The 17155-nt window shown below is 44.2% G+C and overlaps 2 protein-coding genes across 3 annotated transcripts in view; both read right to left on the bottom strand.

The window, feature by feature from the left end:
- FNBP4 (formin binding protein 4) overlaps positions 1-970 on the bottom strand; it is a 31611-nt gene extending 30641 nt beyond the window's left edge. The window contains exon 1 of the mRNA XM_006057399.3: positions 677-970. Coding sequence (XP_006057461.1) covers positions 677-902 — 226 coding nt within the window. The 5' untranslated portion in view covers positions 903-970. The remainder of the gene's footprint in view (positions 1-676) is intronic.
- Positions 971-14244: 13274 nt separating this feature from the next.
- Positions 14245-17155, bottom strand: part of NUP160 (nucleoporin 160) — a 44324-nt gene continuing 41413 nt past the window's right edge. For both annotated transcript variants that reach the window (XM_044929114.1, XM_006057401.3), the window contains exons 35-36: positions 16010-16114; positions 14245-15325 (exon numbers count right to left, since the gene is read on the bottom strand). In XM_044929114.1, coding sequence (XP_044785049.1) covers positions 15236-15325; positions 16010-16114 — 195 coding nt within the window. In that variant the 3' untranslated portion in view covers positions 14245-15235. The remainder of the gene's footprint in view (positions 15326-16009; positions 16115-17155) is intronic.

Here is a 17155-nt window from a genome sequence, read left to right as displayed (position 1 = left end):
GCATTTTTTCCCCCAAAGTGATCTTTATTATTATTATTATTATTTTTTAGCACCTGAAAAGGTCGGGGCTTTTCCGGCATATGTCTCCTAAAGTAATTCTGTCTGGTTCATCTTAATCCAAGTACCATTCTGGGGATAAACACAAGAGATTGGGAAGCCACGAGCTCCACCTCTCCAGGAATGTTGCGGAAACCTGCCAACTAGGAGGAACTTACACTTGAGCTGGCGTAACAGAAGTATGGTTACTTCTAAAGCACCTCTCTCAATTTCAACAAAAACGAAAGGAAAAGCACATGACGTGTAGGAAACGGCAGGTTCCACGGTCACTGAGGCTAGGACAAGGAAACGCACCGTCTCCATTTATCCCGTGAAGTTATTCAAAACCGAGAGCAGACGATAAGGAAGGAGACGGGGCGGCCGGGCCAAGCCCTGCACCCGAGATGGCGCCTCTGGGTCGGCTCCGGCCGAGCGCACACGGCTCCGCGGCCCCTTCCGCCCCTCCGGGCCCACAGCCGTCCGGCCCGCAGGCCCCGCGCAGCAGGCCTCGGAGGCGGACGCCGCCCGCCCGGGCTTCTCGTTCCTCGCAGGCCCAGTCTGACAGACCTAGGCCGCAGCCCCCGAGCTCGAGTTTCGGATTGGCCCCACCTCGGCGCCAGGGCCCTCGCGCACGCTTTACCTTCTGAGGGCGAGTCCTCTGAGGCCGCCGCGGCGGCAGTCACCGCGGTTGTCGTCGTCGACACCGCTGCCGGGGCCGGCTGGCTGGGCGCCGCCGCCGCCGTCGAGTCCGGTTCGGCGTCGGGTTCCGGCTCCGGGTCCCTGCTCGGCGTGCTGCTCCGGGGACCTGGCGGAGAGAGCTGCAGGATGGGCCTTCGGCCGGGTACCGCCCGGGACTTCTTCCCCATCGCGAGCCCGAGCGCGAGCCGCGAGCGTCGGACAGCCGAGAGGGGCGGGCGCTCGGCGCGGCGATGCGTAATCAATATTCATACGCTGCGACACCGCCCCCTGCAGGGATCCACTTTTAACCGGCGGAGAGCGCGCTCGCGCAAGCGCAGTGGGCCTGGTGTGCTTTTCTGGCCCCGCCCCCAGGAAGGGAGGGCGGACTTTACCCATGGGGTTAAGCGACTGGTTATTTTGACACATTGACGGAGCCGGGAGCCAATGGAAAACGAAAAAGGTTAGCGTTAAGCCAATAGTACCGAAGAGTGTGAGTTTAGACTACCTTCCAAATTACGTCACGCTCCACCCCTGCGTTTTTTGCGGAGTCTTTTCTCTGCCGCCCTGTCCTCCATTTTGAGCCCGTCTTGGCTATGTTTCTTATCGTTTGTCATCTAGGATGCTATGCTGCTTTCCTGGTCTTTCACCTAGTTTCGCCTTGTTTATTGGGGTTTAATTTGGGTCTAGCATTGAACACTAAATAGAATAGGGGGGGTCTCTTAATGGTTTTGTAAATTTTTTCTTGGAGCACAAAGATGATGCCTCATATTGTTGCTTATCAGCTGAAAAAAAAAATCACTTGTACTGCATAGGAGGAAAGAGCCTAAATTTTTGCGATGGGGCCCAGGAACCTTCCCAATCTAGTCGCTTTATTAGGTTTAATCTTTCTTTAGCACTTTCTCCCCTCCCCTGTTTCAGAGGCAGCCACACAGAGCATTTCTCTCACCTTTATTCTTTCAGACTAGCTGGAATAACATCACGTGGCAAAATTGTTTTCCTTCCTCAAGACCCATTGCAGGGGTTACATCTCTGAATCTTATTTCATTGCTGAGTTCCTCACCAGCACTTAACCTACCACTGAGTTTAAGAAATCCAGGGTTCATGTATAAAAGAGTAATATGATCTATAAACTAGAAATAATGGTATAGATATCTATCCTATAAGGTTGTGAAAATCAAATGCAGTTCTGCATATGAACTGCTTATATGGTACCTCACACATAATAAATGCTCAGTGTTACAAATTAGAGAAGACTCTTGAGAGCTCTTTTGACAGCAAGGAGATCAAAGGAGACTCTTGAGAGTCCCTTGGACAGCAAGGAGATCAAACCAGTCAATCCTAAAGGAAGTCAATACCGAAGAGTCATTGGAAGGGCTGATGCTGAAGCTGAAGCTGGAATACTTTGGTCACTTGATGTGGAGAACTGACTCATTGGAAAAGCTCCTGATGCTGGGCAAGATTGAAGGCAGGAGGAGAAGGAGATAACAGAGGATGAGATGGTTGGATGGCATCACAGATTTGATAGACATGAGTTTGAGCAAGCTCTGGGAATTGGTCATGGAAGCCTGGTGTGCTGCAGTCCATGGGGTCACAAAGAGTCCAACACGACTGAAGAATTCCAATGGTATATGTTTTCGTGTCCCTAAGGCCCACTCAATTCTTGCTTGAGCATACACTAATAATTTGTCATGTTGAACACATAACTATGTGTGACATACCATTTAAGCAGTTTATGTGTAGAATTACGTTTGATTTTCACAATAACTGTATAAGATAGATATCTATATGGTTATTTCTAATTTTTAGATCATATTCCTCATTTATAGATGAACCCTTGGATTGGTTGTTGAGTACAAAAGCCATGAAAGCAGTGACTTGTCTGTTTTGTTCCCTGGGTTGAAATGTACTTTCTGGAACATAAGCACTCAGAGTTTTTGAATGAATATAGCACATTAATATATGCAAACAATATAAGTAGCAATGTTTGTTTGTTTTTCCTTTGACTATGGGAGGAATAACTGGATTAGAGTGTCTTGAGGTTAGACTTCCAAAACTTCTGAAAAATTAACAACTAGAAGCAAGTGTATATGCTGTTTTGAAGCTGTCATCAAAGTTTATTATTATTTTGGCTGCACTGGATGTTCCTTGCGCCTGAAAGGCTCTTCATTGTGAAGTGAGGGCTTAGTTGTCGTATGTGAAATTTTAGTTCCCTGACCAGGGGTCGAACCTGTGTCCCCTGAATAGGGAGTATGGAACTTTACCTGCTGGACTGCCAGGGAAGTCCCTGTCACCAATTTTCTGATTTGTTTCTTTTTTTCTCATTTATTTCTTAAGAGAAACATTGAAATATGGTAGTTGTACATAAGGAGTTTTGAAGTCAAACATTTGGATATAGTACCTTCCAGATATAATTGCTAGACTTTTTTTTAGAACTAACACCCAAAAAAGATGTCCTTTTCATTATAGGGGACTGGAATGCAAAAGCAGGAAGTCAAGAAACACCTGGAGTAACAGGCAAATTTGGCCTTGGAATACAGAATGAAGCAGGGCAAAGACCAATAGAGTTTTGCCGAGAAAATGCACTGGTCATAACAAACACCCTCTTCCAACAACACAAGAGAAGACTCTATACATGGACATCACCAGATGGTCAACACCAAAATCAGATTAATTATATTCTTTGCAGCCAAAGATGAAGAAGCTCTACACAGTCAGCAAAAACAAGACCAGGAGCTGACTGTGGCTCAGATCATGAACTCCTTATTGCCAAATTCAGACTTAAATTGAAGAAGGTAGGGACAACCATTCAGGTATGACCTAAATCAAATCCCTTATGATTATACAGTAGAAGTGAGAAATAGATTTAAGGGCTTAGATCTGATAGATAGAGTGCCTGATGAACTATGGACGGAGGTTCGTGACATTGTACAGGAGACAGGGATCAAGACCATCCCCATGGAAAAGAAATGCAAAAAAGCAAAATGGCTGTTTGGGGAGGCTTTACAAATAGCTGTGAAAAGAAGAGAAGCGAAAAGCAAAGGAGAAAAGGAAAGATATAAGCATCTGAATGCAGAGTTCCAAGGAATAGCAAGAAGAGATAAGAAAGCCTTTTTCAGCGATCAATGGAAAGAAATAGAGGAAAACAACAGAATGGGAAAGACTAGAGATCTCTTCAAGAAAATTAGAGATACCAAAGGAACATTTCATTCAAAGATGGGCTCGATAAAGAACAGAAATGGTATGGACCTAACAGAAGCAGAAGATATTAAGAAGAGATGGCAAGAATACACAGAAGAACTGTATAAAAAAGATCTTCACGACCCAGATAATCACGATGGTGTGATCACTAACCTAGAGCCAGACATCCTGGAATATGAAGTCAAGTGGCCTTAGAAAACATCACTACGAACAAAGCTAGTGGAGGTGATGGAATTCCAGTTGAGCTATTTCAAATCCTGAAAGATGATGCTGTGAAAGTGCTGCATTCAATATGCCAGCACATTTGGAAAACTCAGCAGTGGCCACAGGACTGGAAAAGGTCAGTTTTCATTCCAATCCCTAAGAAAGGCAATGCCAAAGAATGCTCAAACTACCACACAATTGCACTCATCTCACACGCTAGTAAAGTAATGCTCAAAATTCTCCAAGCCAGGCTTCAGCAATATGTGAACCGTGAACTTCCTGATGTTCAAGCTGGTTTTAGAAAAGGCAGAGGAACCAGAGATCAAATTGCCAACATCCGCTGGATCCTGGAAAAAGCAAGAGAGTTCCAGAAAAACATCTATTTCTGCTTTACTGACTATGCCAAAGCCTTTGACTGTGTGGATCACAATAAACTGTGGAAAATTCTTCAAGAGATGGGAATACCAGACCACCTGACCTGCCTCTTGAGAAATTTGTATGCAGGTCAGGAAGCAACAGTTAGAACTGGACATGGAACAACAGACTGGTTCCAAATAGGAAAAGGAGTTCGTCAAGGCTGTATATTGTCACCCTGCTTATTTAACTTATATGCAGAGTACATCATGAGAAACGCTGGACTGGAAGAAGCACAAGCTGGAATCAAGATTGCCAGGAGAAATATCAATAACCTCAGATATGCAGATACCACCACCCTTATGGCAGAAAGTGAAGAGGAACTCAAAAGCCTCTTGATGAAAGTGAAAGTGGAGAGTGAAAAAGTTGGCTTAAAGCTCAACATTCAGAAAACGAAGATCATGGCATCTGGTCCCATCACTTCATGGGAAATAGATGGGGAATCAGTGGAAACAGAGTCAGACTTTATTTTTTGGGCTCCAAAATCACTGCAGATGGTGATTGCACCCATGAAATTAAAAGACGCTTACTCCTTGGAAGAAAAGTTATGACCAACCTAGACAGCCTATTCAAAAGCAGAGACATTACTTTGTCAACAAAGGTCCATCTAGTCAATGCTATGGTTTTTCCAGTGGTCATGTATGGATGTGAGAGTTGGACTGTGAAGAAAGCTGAGTGCCAAAGAATTGATGCTTTTGAACTGTGGTGTTGGAGAAGACTCTTGAGAGTCCTTTGGACTGCAGGGAGATCCAACCAGTCCTTTCTGAAGGAGATCAGCCCTGGGATTTCTTTGGAAGGACTGATGCTAAAGCTGAAACTCCAGTACTTTGGCCACCTCATGTGAAGAGTTGACTCATTGGAAAAGACTCTGATGCTGGGAGGGATTGGGGGCAGGAGGAGAAGGGGATGACAGAGGATGAGATGGCTGGATGGCATCACTGACTCGATGGATGTAAGTCTGGGTGAACTCTGGGAGTTGGTGATGAACAGGGAGGCCTGGCATGCTGTGATTCATGGGGTTGCAAAGAGTCGGACATGACTGAGTGACTGAACTGAACTGAACTGAAACTTGTTTTTGCAACTGTTAAAATGTGTTAGTAACAGTACCCATAGGGTTGTTAATCATAATTTTAAGCTCTTTGCATTAGGCCAGGAACAAAATAAGCAATTATTATATAGTAGCTATTATTATTAATATTATTAATTATTTTGGCTGCCCTGGGTCTTCCATGCTGCATGCGGGCTTTCTTTAGTTGTGACGAGTTGGGGGTTACTCTCTGGTTGCAGTGCATGGGCTTCTCATCGCAATGACTTCTTGTGGAGAACGGGCTCTAGGGCATGTGAGCTTCAGTAGTTGTGGACAGGCAGGCCCGGTTGCCCCTTGGCACGTGGGATCCTCCCACACAAAGGATTGAATCCTTGTCCCCTGTGTTGGCAGGCAAACTCTCCACCACTGGACCAACAGGGAGGCCCTATGGTAGCTATTGCTACCGTTAATGAGCATTTTGTTTATACAAAAGTCCGGGCCCTATTACAAAACTAGCTAGAACCAAGATGGGGTTATGAACTAAACCACAATGTGTAGAAATGTGAAAGGCTGTTTTCCTTGGGGGAAATTCCCAATTCTGGAGGTGGCTGTTACTGTTTGTAACTAGGGTTCTCAATCCTGTCTGTCCATAGAACCATCTGGAACAGCAGCAATTTTTTCAAGGAAGAGGGTGATGGGGATGGTTTAGGATGATTCAAATGCAGTATGTTTTGCATACTGAATCTGAATGCTGCCACTGATCTGACAGGAAGCAGAGCTCAGGTGGTAATAACCATAGGAAGCCGTGGCTGAAAATACAGATGAAGCTTCTTTAACTCACTGGCCACTCACCTCTGGCTGTACGGCCCGGTTCCTCACAGTCCACAGACCCAGACAGGTCTGTGACCTGGAGGTTGGGGATCCCTGATCCAGAGAACATTAAAGCAACATAAGAATCTGAATCAGTGGTGGAAATGCAAGGCTCATATCAGTTTTCTTTTTAAAAGCTCTTTAGATAATTTTAATGCTTAGCCAGGGTTGAGAACCACTGATTTTAGAGACATATTTTGTTGTTTTGGGCCTCAGAGGAGGTATTCGGAAGTGGGGAGGCGGTTTCCCTGGGTGGCATAAACAACCCACCTGCCAATGAGAGATTTGGATTCAAGGCTTTGGTCAGGAAGAAGACAACCCACTCCAGTATTCTTGCCTGGAGAATCCCATGGACAGAGGAGCCTGGCGGGCTAGAGCCGATAGGGTTGCAAGGAGTGGGACGCGACTGAAGCGACTTAGTACGCAGGCACTCATGAAGGTATCAGGATCTGAACTAGGGATGGGCAAACCATGGTTAAATCAGGTTTACTTTTTAAAGGGTTAAACAAACAAGACTATGTAAAAAGAGACCTGTGTAGACAACAAATCCTATTATCTGGCTTTTTACGGGAAGGTTTTTTACGGGAAGGTTTGACTATGTCTCCACACAGAGTGAATAAACATAGAGTTACTCCTTTTAAAGAAAAATCGGGCCTGATCTCCAAGGGCCTAACCACCTCAGGAATTACTGAGGATGTTTTGGTTGTGGTGATGATATTATTTCAGTAAAATCAAATTATGAGGAGTTACATTTGTCAAGTAAAATACCCATTTAAAAATATATTTAGTTAGAATCACAATTGGTGGGCGATGCCTTACTCTGTATCTGATGTTATTTCTTTTTTATTAATAATTTTAAAAAATTTGGTCTGCACTGGGCCTTCCCTGCTGCATGTGGGCTCTCTCTTGTTGCTGTGAGCAGGGGCTACTCTTCATCGTGGAGTTTTTGTTACAGTGGCTTCTCTTGCTGCAGAACACGGGCTCTCGGGCATACAGGCTTCAGTAGCTGTGGCTTGATAGTTGTGCACAGGCTTAAGTGCTCTGTGGCCTGTGGGATCTTCCTGGAACAGGGATCAAACCCATGGCCCCTGCATTGGTAGATTCTTTCCTCTCTGCCACCAGGGAACCCCCTGATTTAATTTCAAAAGCTGACCTTCCCAATCCATATTAAAACTCTAGCTTTTGGAACTTCAACAGGAGGTATGCTGCAGAGAGGGACTGTCCATAGAAGTCCCAGCTTCATTTCATTTCAATTCAGTTCAGTCGCTCAGTCGTATCTGACTCTTTGTGACCCCATGGCCTGTAGCCCACCAGGCTTCCCTGTTCATCACCAGCTCCCGGAGCTTACTCAAACTCATGTCCATTGAATTGGTGATGCCATTCAACCATCTCATCCTCTGTCGTCCCCTTCTCCTCCCACCTTCAATCTTTCCCAGCATCAGGGTCTTTTCCAGTGAGTCAGCTCTTCGCATCAGGTGGCCAAAGTATTGGAGTTTCAGCTTCAATATCAGTCCTTCCACTGAACACCCAGGACTGATTTCCTTTAGGATGGACTGGTTGGATCTCCCTGCAGTCCAAAGGACTCTCAAGAGTCTTCTCCAATACCACAGTTCAAAAACATCAATACTTTGGCGCTCAGCTTTCTTGTTAGTCCAACTCTCACATCCATACTTGACTACTGGAAAAACCATAGCTTTGACTAGATGGATCTTTGTTGGCAAAATAATGTTTCTGCTTTTTAATATGCCGTCTAGGTTAGTCATAGCTTTTCTTCTAAGGAGCAAGTGTCTTCTAATTTCATGGCTGCAGTCACCATCTGCAGTGATTTTGGAGCCCAAAAAATAAAGTCTGACACTGTTTCCACTGATTCCCCATCTATTTCCCATGAAGTGATGGGACCAGATGCCATGATCTTCGTTTTCTGAATGTTGAGTTTTAAGCCAACTGTTTTACTCTCATCTTTCATTTTCATCAACAGGTTCTTTAGTTCTTCACTTTCTGCCATAAGGGTGGTGGTATCTGCATATCTGAGGTTATTGATATTTCTCCCAGCAATCTTGAATCCAGGTTGTGCTTCAGCCAGCCCAGTTTCAGAAGCATAAAATAGTTTTAGGGTTGTGTGTGTTTATTCATCTAAGTGTTTTATATAAAAAATTTTATAAATAGAAATATCAATTAAGTAGAGACCAGGACAGGAATCTTTCACACCCTGTGATGATATCCCAATAGGAAGAAGATTCCTCTTCTTTCCTGGTAAGGGCTCAGCCAATGAAAAGCCCTGTGCTCTTTACTATAGTTCTCCCAACTTCTTTAGAAAAGCAGCTACGGAGTCTTCCTGGTGGTCCAGTGGTTAAGACTCTGCTCTCCCAATGTAGTGGGCGTGGGTTCCATCCCTCGTCAGGGAACTAGATCCTACGTGGCACAACTTAAGATCCTCTGTGTTGCAACTAAGACCCAGCACAGCCCTACCCCCCCAAAAAAAGCAGCGACTTCCCTTGCCCTGAGGGAACTTGCACATGGCTTGCCAAAGTTGCAAGATCCTGAATTGCCAATTCTCTGATGCTTCAGAATAAACTCATCTTTGCTGGAGAAATAATGGGGCAGAATATTTGTTTTGGGTCAACAATCAATTCCAACTGGGCATGTCTTGAGCATTCAGTTTTGAGGATTACCCCTAGGAGTTGCAATCAGACACCACAGGCTTAAGGGCTCAGTCTCCCAGAAAGCAATGTCAGTCACTCAGTCGTGTCCAACTGTTTGCAACCCCATGGACTGTAGCCCGCCAGGTTCCTCTGTCCATGGGATTCTCCAGGGAAGAATACTGGAGTGGGTTGCCCTGCCCTCCTCTAGAGGATCTTCCCGACCCAGGGATCAAACCCCGGTCTCTTGCATCACAGGCAGATTCTTTACCGTCTGAGCCACCAGGGAAGCCTTGGTGTCCCCAGAGCTGCCTTTACATTAGAGGTCAGCTTCAAGGGAGACCCCCATGCCACCCACACTTCTGGTTGGCTACATAATGAGGTTTCCACAACCCTCTCAAATTTTATAATTCTCCAGAAACATTCATGGAACTCAGGAAAGCACTCTACTTATGATTTCAGTTTTACTACAAAGGACGCAAGGTGAGGTCTGGGAGGGAGCACAGAGTTCCCACACTGCCGCTCTGTGAGGTCAGCACTTCTCCCTCCGAGCTCATCGTCTTCTCAGTCCAGGACGTCCTATTCAGTCTTGCTGTCCGGTTTTCACTTGGCGTGGTTGATTGGCTTACTGGCCACTGTGGCTCAACTTAATCTCCAGCCCCCTGGTCCAGTCTTCCCAGGAGGTTTGAACGTGAACGTCACTCAGTTGTGTCCAACTCTTTGTGACCCCATGGACTACAGTCCATGGAATTCTCCAAGCCAGAATACTGGAGTGGGTAGCTGTTCCCTTCTTTAGAGGATCTTCCAATGCAGGTAACCCACACTGGAGGCAGATTCTTTACCAGCTGAGCCACCAGGGAAGCCCTCATTTTACTTACAAGTGAGCAGTTAAGCGAAGAACTAAAGAGTCTCTTGATGAAGGTGAAAGAGGAGAGTGAAACAGTTGGCTTAAAACTCAACATTCAGAAAACTAAGATCATGGCATCTGGTCCCATCACTTCATGGCAAATAGATGGGGAAACAATGGAAACAGTGAGAGACTTAATTTTTGGGCTCCAAAATCACTGCAGATGGTGACTGCAGCCATGAAATTAGAAGACGCTTGCTCCTTAGAAGAAAAGCTATGACCAACCTAGACAGTATATTAAAAGGCAGGGACAGTACTTTGCCAACAAAGGTCTGTCTAGTCAAAGCTATGACTACTATTTCCAGTGGTCATGTATGGATGTGAGAGTTGGACTAACAAGAAAGCTGAGCGCCAAAGAATTGATGCTTTTGAACTGTGGTGTTGGAGAAGACTCTTGAGAGTTCCTTGGACTGCAAGGAGATCCAACCAGTCCATCCTAAAGGAAATCAGTTCTGAATATACATTGGAAGGACTGATGCAGAAGCTGAAACTCCAGTACTTTGGCCACCTAATGCAAAGAGCTGACTCATTGGAAAAGACCCTGATGCTGGGAAAGATTGAAGGTTGGGGGAGAAGGGGACAACAGAGGATGAGATGGTTGGATGGCATCACCGACTCAATGGACATGAGTTTGAGTAAGCTCCGGGGAGTTGATGATGGACGGGGAGGCCTGGCGTGCTGCAGTCCATGGAGTTGCAAAGAGTTGGACAGGACTGAGCGACTGAACTGAACTGAACTGAGCAGTTACGGATGATCAAGGGCTGACTCTCCTCTAGCAGCTTCCTTTGCTTAAGCAAAAGGGAAAAAGGGAAAGGAACACTCTCATACTGAGGTGGATGTCACCAGAGTTAACCCCACCATTCTGGATGAGGCCACTTGGAAATATTAGCAAGCCTGAGGGGCTCAGAGACCTGCGTTGCTCGGGACAGGACGCAGGTAGTCAACATCCAGGAGCAGAGTCAGGAAACCTGCATTCAAGTCCTATCTATACTGTGCATTGGCAGCAGAAGCCAGGGCAAGATGCTTTACTCTGCTGACCCTCACTGTGTTTATAAACATGGGATCGTGCCTATCTCAAAGGATGCTGGCAAGATTAAATGAGATGTTTGCAAATGTCCTAAAACTGGACACACACGGCACTCAGCAGGCCTTCAATGAATGGTACCTATTATATGCTTGCTTTAGAGTATATGAAAGACAGAAGTCTTTTCAAGTTCTAAATAAGCAGGAAGCTAGTGGGGATAAGAGAAAGCAAAATGAATGCAGAGCTGGCTAGAATCAGAGAAGGAGGGGCTATGTAGGAAGTTTAGAAACCACCCAAGCTACTCTTTGTGCCTAGCTTTGATGGAACCTCGTGTGTGGCAGTAGAAACAAAACTAGAGAGATCCCTTTAATTTTATCTTGGTCAAAACATTTTCAAGAAAATTTTATTTTTTGTGCAAAATCATTGAAGGAAAAACTAGACTTTGTTGAAGGAAACGAGAAACAGTTTTTAGGGCTACTCAGTTCAGTTCAGTCGCTCAGTTGTGTCCGACTCTTTGCGACCCCATGAATTACAGCACGCCAGGCCTCCCTGTCCATCACCAACTCCCAGAGTTCACTTAAACTCACGTCCATCAAGTTGGTGATGCCATCCAGCCATCTCATCCTCTGTCGACCCCTTTTCCTCCTGCCCCCAATCCCTCCCAGCATCAGTCTTTTCCAATGAGTCAACTCTTCGCATGAGGTGGCCAAAGTACTGGAGTTTCAGCTTTAGCATCATTCCTTCCGAAGAACACCCAGGGCTGATCTCGTTTAGGCTACTGAACATCATCAAACAAGCATCATCTTTCAAAAGCCCATGAAAAGTGTTTGGCTTTCATCTCTATTGCAGGGCAACCTCAGAAATAGCGCACACTATTGAGATGCATTGAACTACTCTGACGCTGGCTTTAAGTGTCTATTTTGCTGGAAGGGAGAAGGGAGGGAAGGATGAAGGAGAAGGGGTCACCTGGGCCATTTCCCATACCTCTTCCCCAAACTCCAAAGCCTGTGATTACACTGGAGCATCTGCTAAACATCAAAAGTGAGGAAGAGTTTTAAATATTTTTCTGCTTCCAAAAAATACACTTTCCTCTCCTGAATGATACCTATAATAACCTTAACTTTCTACTTTTCCTACTTTATGGAAATTGTCTCCATGGCAAAACTAAATTGTGCAATTCAACTCATATATATAAGTCTTGTTTTTCTCCCTGCCTGGTTCCCCTGGAAACCTGAGTTGTATCTGCATGTCTGATTTTCACCGTACCCCCATCAACTGGCATTCAAACATGACTCCTCTCAAAAGTCACTAGCATGTGCTGATGTTTCACATATCTGAACTGGGCATTTTAGCTGCATACACCAAAAAGTAAATAATCATACTTTCACTTGGATTCAGAGGATGAGGAGCAAACTGGTCTGTGTTTCCACTAAGGTAGCCAAAGAACATTCACATGAAGAGACAAAGCGAGGGGGACTGGCCAGAGTGGGGGCAGTGGGAGGAGAAGATGCGAGGCTACCTTACAGAATCCATGGGTCAGTAAGTGACTGGGGATTCACTGTGACAGCTTCAGAAAATAATGTGCTCCATCACCACCGATGCGGAAAGGCTGGCTGTTGGGCTGAAAGGCGGGAGGTTGGGCTGGCCCGAAGTTTTAAGCCTATATTCACCTTCACAGGATGGATCTCCCCAGGGACTATCCCCATCTTAAAGCTATGTCAGGGCCCCCATTCACAGTCACCTTATTAGCATAACAAGGATTTCTTTCACTCAGGGTTCCACAAGGATTTATAAGCTATTTGCCAGGAATGGGGACAAACAAGAAATACATTTTTTGTTATATCACATTATTTGACCTTATGTGTTCCATGGAAGTTCATTTAAATCACTAAGCCTCATTTACTGGAAGAAACACCTTTTAGTCTATAGAAACTGGCATAGGTCATGTAAGCAATAAACTGATCTTTTGCTGATGGCATTCTAAGCAGATACAGGTATATTCTTGTGGCTTAGGGTTAACGATGAGCTACTGATTATATTAAAAGTAATACAAGACTATCTTTGTTTTCAGGTACAAAGAGCTCTAAAAAGTAAAAGAAACTTTAGAACTTTCTATAATATATACTGTGTTCTAGCAGAAAAAAAGAAGTATTAATCAGGTTGAAGTAAATTAGGTTGTTACCTAGAATGTGTTCACTGATGGAGAGCTTTGTAGAACAAATGAGCTTTGTTAGATCACAAAAAGAATGGTTGGTATGAAACTGTGTGCTATATATATATTCTGTTATTAATAGAAATGATGCTTGCTTTTATTGTCACAGGCTGGAAAAGTGCAACCTTGTTTGTCATATTTTGTTATATTTTTTTAAGAACTATGAAGTTTTCCTTGAGTCACATGTTTAATGGTGCATGCTATGCTAAGTGGCTTCAGCCATGTCTGACTCCTTGCGACCCTATGGACTGTAGCCCACCAGGCTCCTCTGCCCATGGGATTCTCCAGGCAAGAATACTGGAGAGGGTTGCCATTCCCTTCTCCAGGGGCTCTTCCTGACTGAGGCATTGAACCCATGTCTCTTATGTCTCCTGCATTGAAAGGTGGGTTCTTTACCCCTGGTATTTAATGGTAGTTAAGTACTAAAAGAGAAGGGAGTCCTTTTAAAAGCAATTTATAATCAGAAAATTGTCCGAGTTGGAAGAAACAAGGAAAGATGATGCTATTAATACATCACATGGTCCAGAAAACAAAACTGCAGACTCAAAGCGAGGTGAAAAGTGAAGTGAAAGAATGTGCGCACCTTCTCTCTGCTCCGGTTGGAAATCAAAGTGAGGAAGGTGGAAGAAAACGGACAGAAGAGCTGGTCAGTGTCTCATGAACTGCTACCATGGAAACCACTGCTTTGCTCTTCTATGCAAATGAGGAGCTTTCTGGAACAGGGCCAGTCTTGAGCTACTTCTCCTCCAGAAATGGCTACAACAGGGTTTGATAGTTTTCAGACTGCAGGTTATCATCCATTAGTCACTCATGAAAATGTAAGTGAGAAAGCTTTCTCTTGGTTATATATGTATATACAGGTCAAGATATATTCTGTGCTATAAGTGGAAGTCACATGCTTATGGAGCTGGGAGGGCGAGGCCGCGTGCTGCCTGTAACTGCATCCAGCACTTCCCATTAATCATGGTCGAGACGAAGCGAAAGAAGAACCATACACCGCAGCGTCCACAACAGCAGTACCACCGGGAAACTCAGTGTTATTTAAAACATATAATGTAAATAGGATTTTGACAGTATAAAAATTAAATGCTTATGAAAAACTCAAGGAAGGTCAAAGGGCATACAAGCAAGTACTATACAGATAGTTTCCTTAAAAGATAAATTTTAATATACAGAATAAAATTCAAGACTTTATTTTTTCATGTTTCCCCAAATTTGTGGCCATGAATGCCTCTAAATCTGACCAGGAGAGTTTATATTTTGGTCCAATACATTATTAGACTACTTGTATGATCAAGTCCGGCTTGATTATCATAAATCATAGCAGTTTATGGAATTTACCTGGAAAATATTATTTTTATAGATGATAAATTTTCAATTTTTTCTTAGCTAAGAGTTTATTCCACTTTAGCCTCAGAATCAGATTCAAGATATCTTCCTTAACAGCTGGTCATCATGTTAGGGTTAATCTAGGAAAATTATTTACTACTTTATTGAAGGTCATAAAAAAAAAATTCCACAATAAATAATGAAAAGAGTACGCAAAATCATTAGCCTCTGTCTGCAATACAGAAAATACATGTCAATTCTGGACCAAAATAATTCCATTGAAATACAAAAAGCGATAGGGAAGAATGCAAGGATTTGCACTGACTGCTTTTGGTGGTCAGCTACAACAAACCAACAACCCTCAGCTATTTTGGAAAGTGAAGGTGGGGTTTAATTTGCAGATAAAGAATGTCTTCGGTAGTTTAAAAAAATATAAACTCTAAAAACGCTTGTGAATCATATAAAAAAGCAGCTGTCTGAGACCAAGGTTGAAACCCAGAAATCTGTGTGTTAGCACCACCAGCAAGCACAGGTCCTGTGACTCATCCACCCTTCTCTCTCATGCAGAATGCAGACCGGACGTTGTACACGTCATTTACAGGTATAAAGGCCGGCCCGGAGTCTAGGTTTCCTGTAGGGTAAAGTCTCAAGCCCAAAGAGGCACCAATCGGTCACAAAGCCTGGGCAACCGTCCAGGTCACAAGTTCCGACGATACAACAAATCCCGTGTTGCCTTATCAACTTTTTCTTGGTAGTCCTCTAATTTGTCAAGTATTTTCTGGGACAGCTGTAGGAGAAAAGAAGGGAATTGTTAGAGATAGGTCAAGGACTGAAAAAGACTAAAGTTATCACTTTGATGTCACCAACCAGATGTCCCCTGATAAAGCTGTCAGCCACTGTGCTTCATTTAATCACCGTTCAGTACAGGAGTCTGCTCTGTGGCTCCACTGCTAAAACTGGACTTTTCTATTATATACAATACTCCAAACTTGTTTTCTTAATGAATTTCTAAATATGCAAATCATACCAGTATTTTTAATAAAAGCTTCATTAGCTCTTGTCCCAGGACCAGAAAGCTTACACGTGATTTAACTAATCATTTCGTAAAAGGGTAGAATTCCCTGGTGGCTCAGACGGTGGAGAGTCTGCCTGCAATTTGGGAGACCCAGGTTCAATCCCTGGGTTGGGAAGATCCCCTGGAGAAGGAAATGGCAACCCACTCCAGTATTCTTGCCTGGAAAATCCCATGGATGGAGGAGCCTGGAAGGCTACAGCCCATGGGGTCGCAAAGAGTCAGACACGACTGAGCGACTTCCCTTTCAGTTTTTCACAGAGGGACTGGGCAGCACGTGAAGGGCAATGCATGGCTTCGGCCCCTCTCTTAATCCCTGAGAACCAAAAGAGCAGGCTTTGCAACTGCTAGTGCAAGGACTTAGGGAATCTAAGGTGCCTCAGGAGAGGGTTTACTCACCGCGATGTTGTGACTGTTGGCAGTGTTCTCTCCCAGAGCCTGGAGAAGCTGATCAATGGAGGAGTATGGGAGCCACACCATTGGAGCCGTGGCGGACAGTGGGAACTGAAAGGAAAAATATGGATCATTTGAAGAAAATCTGAAAAGTTGACCCTTTCTTCTGGGCAGTTACTTCCATAGGATTCAATAACATGAAACACTTTTTCTTTTCACAACAAGGGATTGTGTGTGTATGCATGCAAGTGCATCCATGCACACACACACGTGTGCACATAGGTACATGACTGGACCCCTCCTCCCCCAACTCTTTTCAACTGGGGAACTAGTGCTTTTCTTAGTTAAATCAAATGCGTAGTTTTAAATTCATGTCATCTTTTATCTTAAAGCAGGCCTAAGGCCAATTATCTATTTCTGCTTTATTGACTATGCCAAAGCCTCTGACTGTGTGGATCACAATAAACTGTGGAAAATTCTTCAAGAGATGGGAATACCAGACCACCTGATCTGCCTCTTGAGAAACCTGTATGCAGGTCAGGAAGCAACAGTTAGAACTGGACATGGAACAACAGACTGGTTCCAAATAGGAAAAGAAGTACGTCAAGGCTGTATATTGTCACCCTGCTTATTTAACTTCTATGCAGAGTAAATCATGAGAAACGCTGGGCTGGAAGAAGCACAAGCTGGAATCAAGATTGCCGGGAGAAATATCAATAACCTCAGATATGCAGATGACACCACCCTTATGGCAGAAAGTAAAGAGGAACTAAAAAGCCTCTTGATGAAAGTGAAAGAGGAGAGTGAAAAAGTTGGCTTATAGCTCAACATTCAGAAGACTAAGATCATGGCATCCGGTCCCACCACTTCATGGGAAATAGATGGGGAAACAGTGGAAACAGTGTCAGACTTTAGTTTTTGGGCTCCAAAATCACTGCAGATGGTGACTGCAGCCATGAAATTAAAAGACTCTTACTCCTTGGAAGAAAGTTATGACCAACCTAGATAGCATATTCAAAAGAAGAGACATTACTGTGCCAACAAAGGTCTGTCTAGTCAAGGCTATGGTTTTTCCAGTGGTCATGTATGGATGTGAGAGTTGGACTGTGAAGAAAGCTGAGTGCCGAAGAATTGATGCTTTTGAACTGTGGT

The sequence above is a fragment of the Bubalus bubalis genome, chromosome 16 (assembly GCF_019923935.1).
Source record: "Bubalus bubalis isolate 160015118507 breed Murrah chromosome 16, NDDB_SH_1, whole genome shotgun sequence".
NCBI classification, from domain to species: domain Eukaryota; kingdom Metazoa; phylum Chordata; class Mammalia; order Artiodactyla; family Bovidae; genus Bubalus; species Bubalus bubalis.
This window is presented reverse-complemented; position numbering and strand designations above follow the sequence as displayed.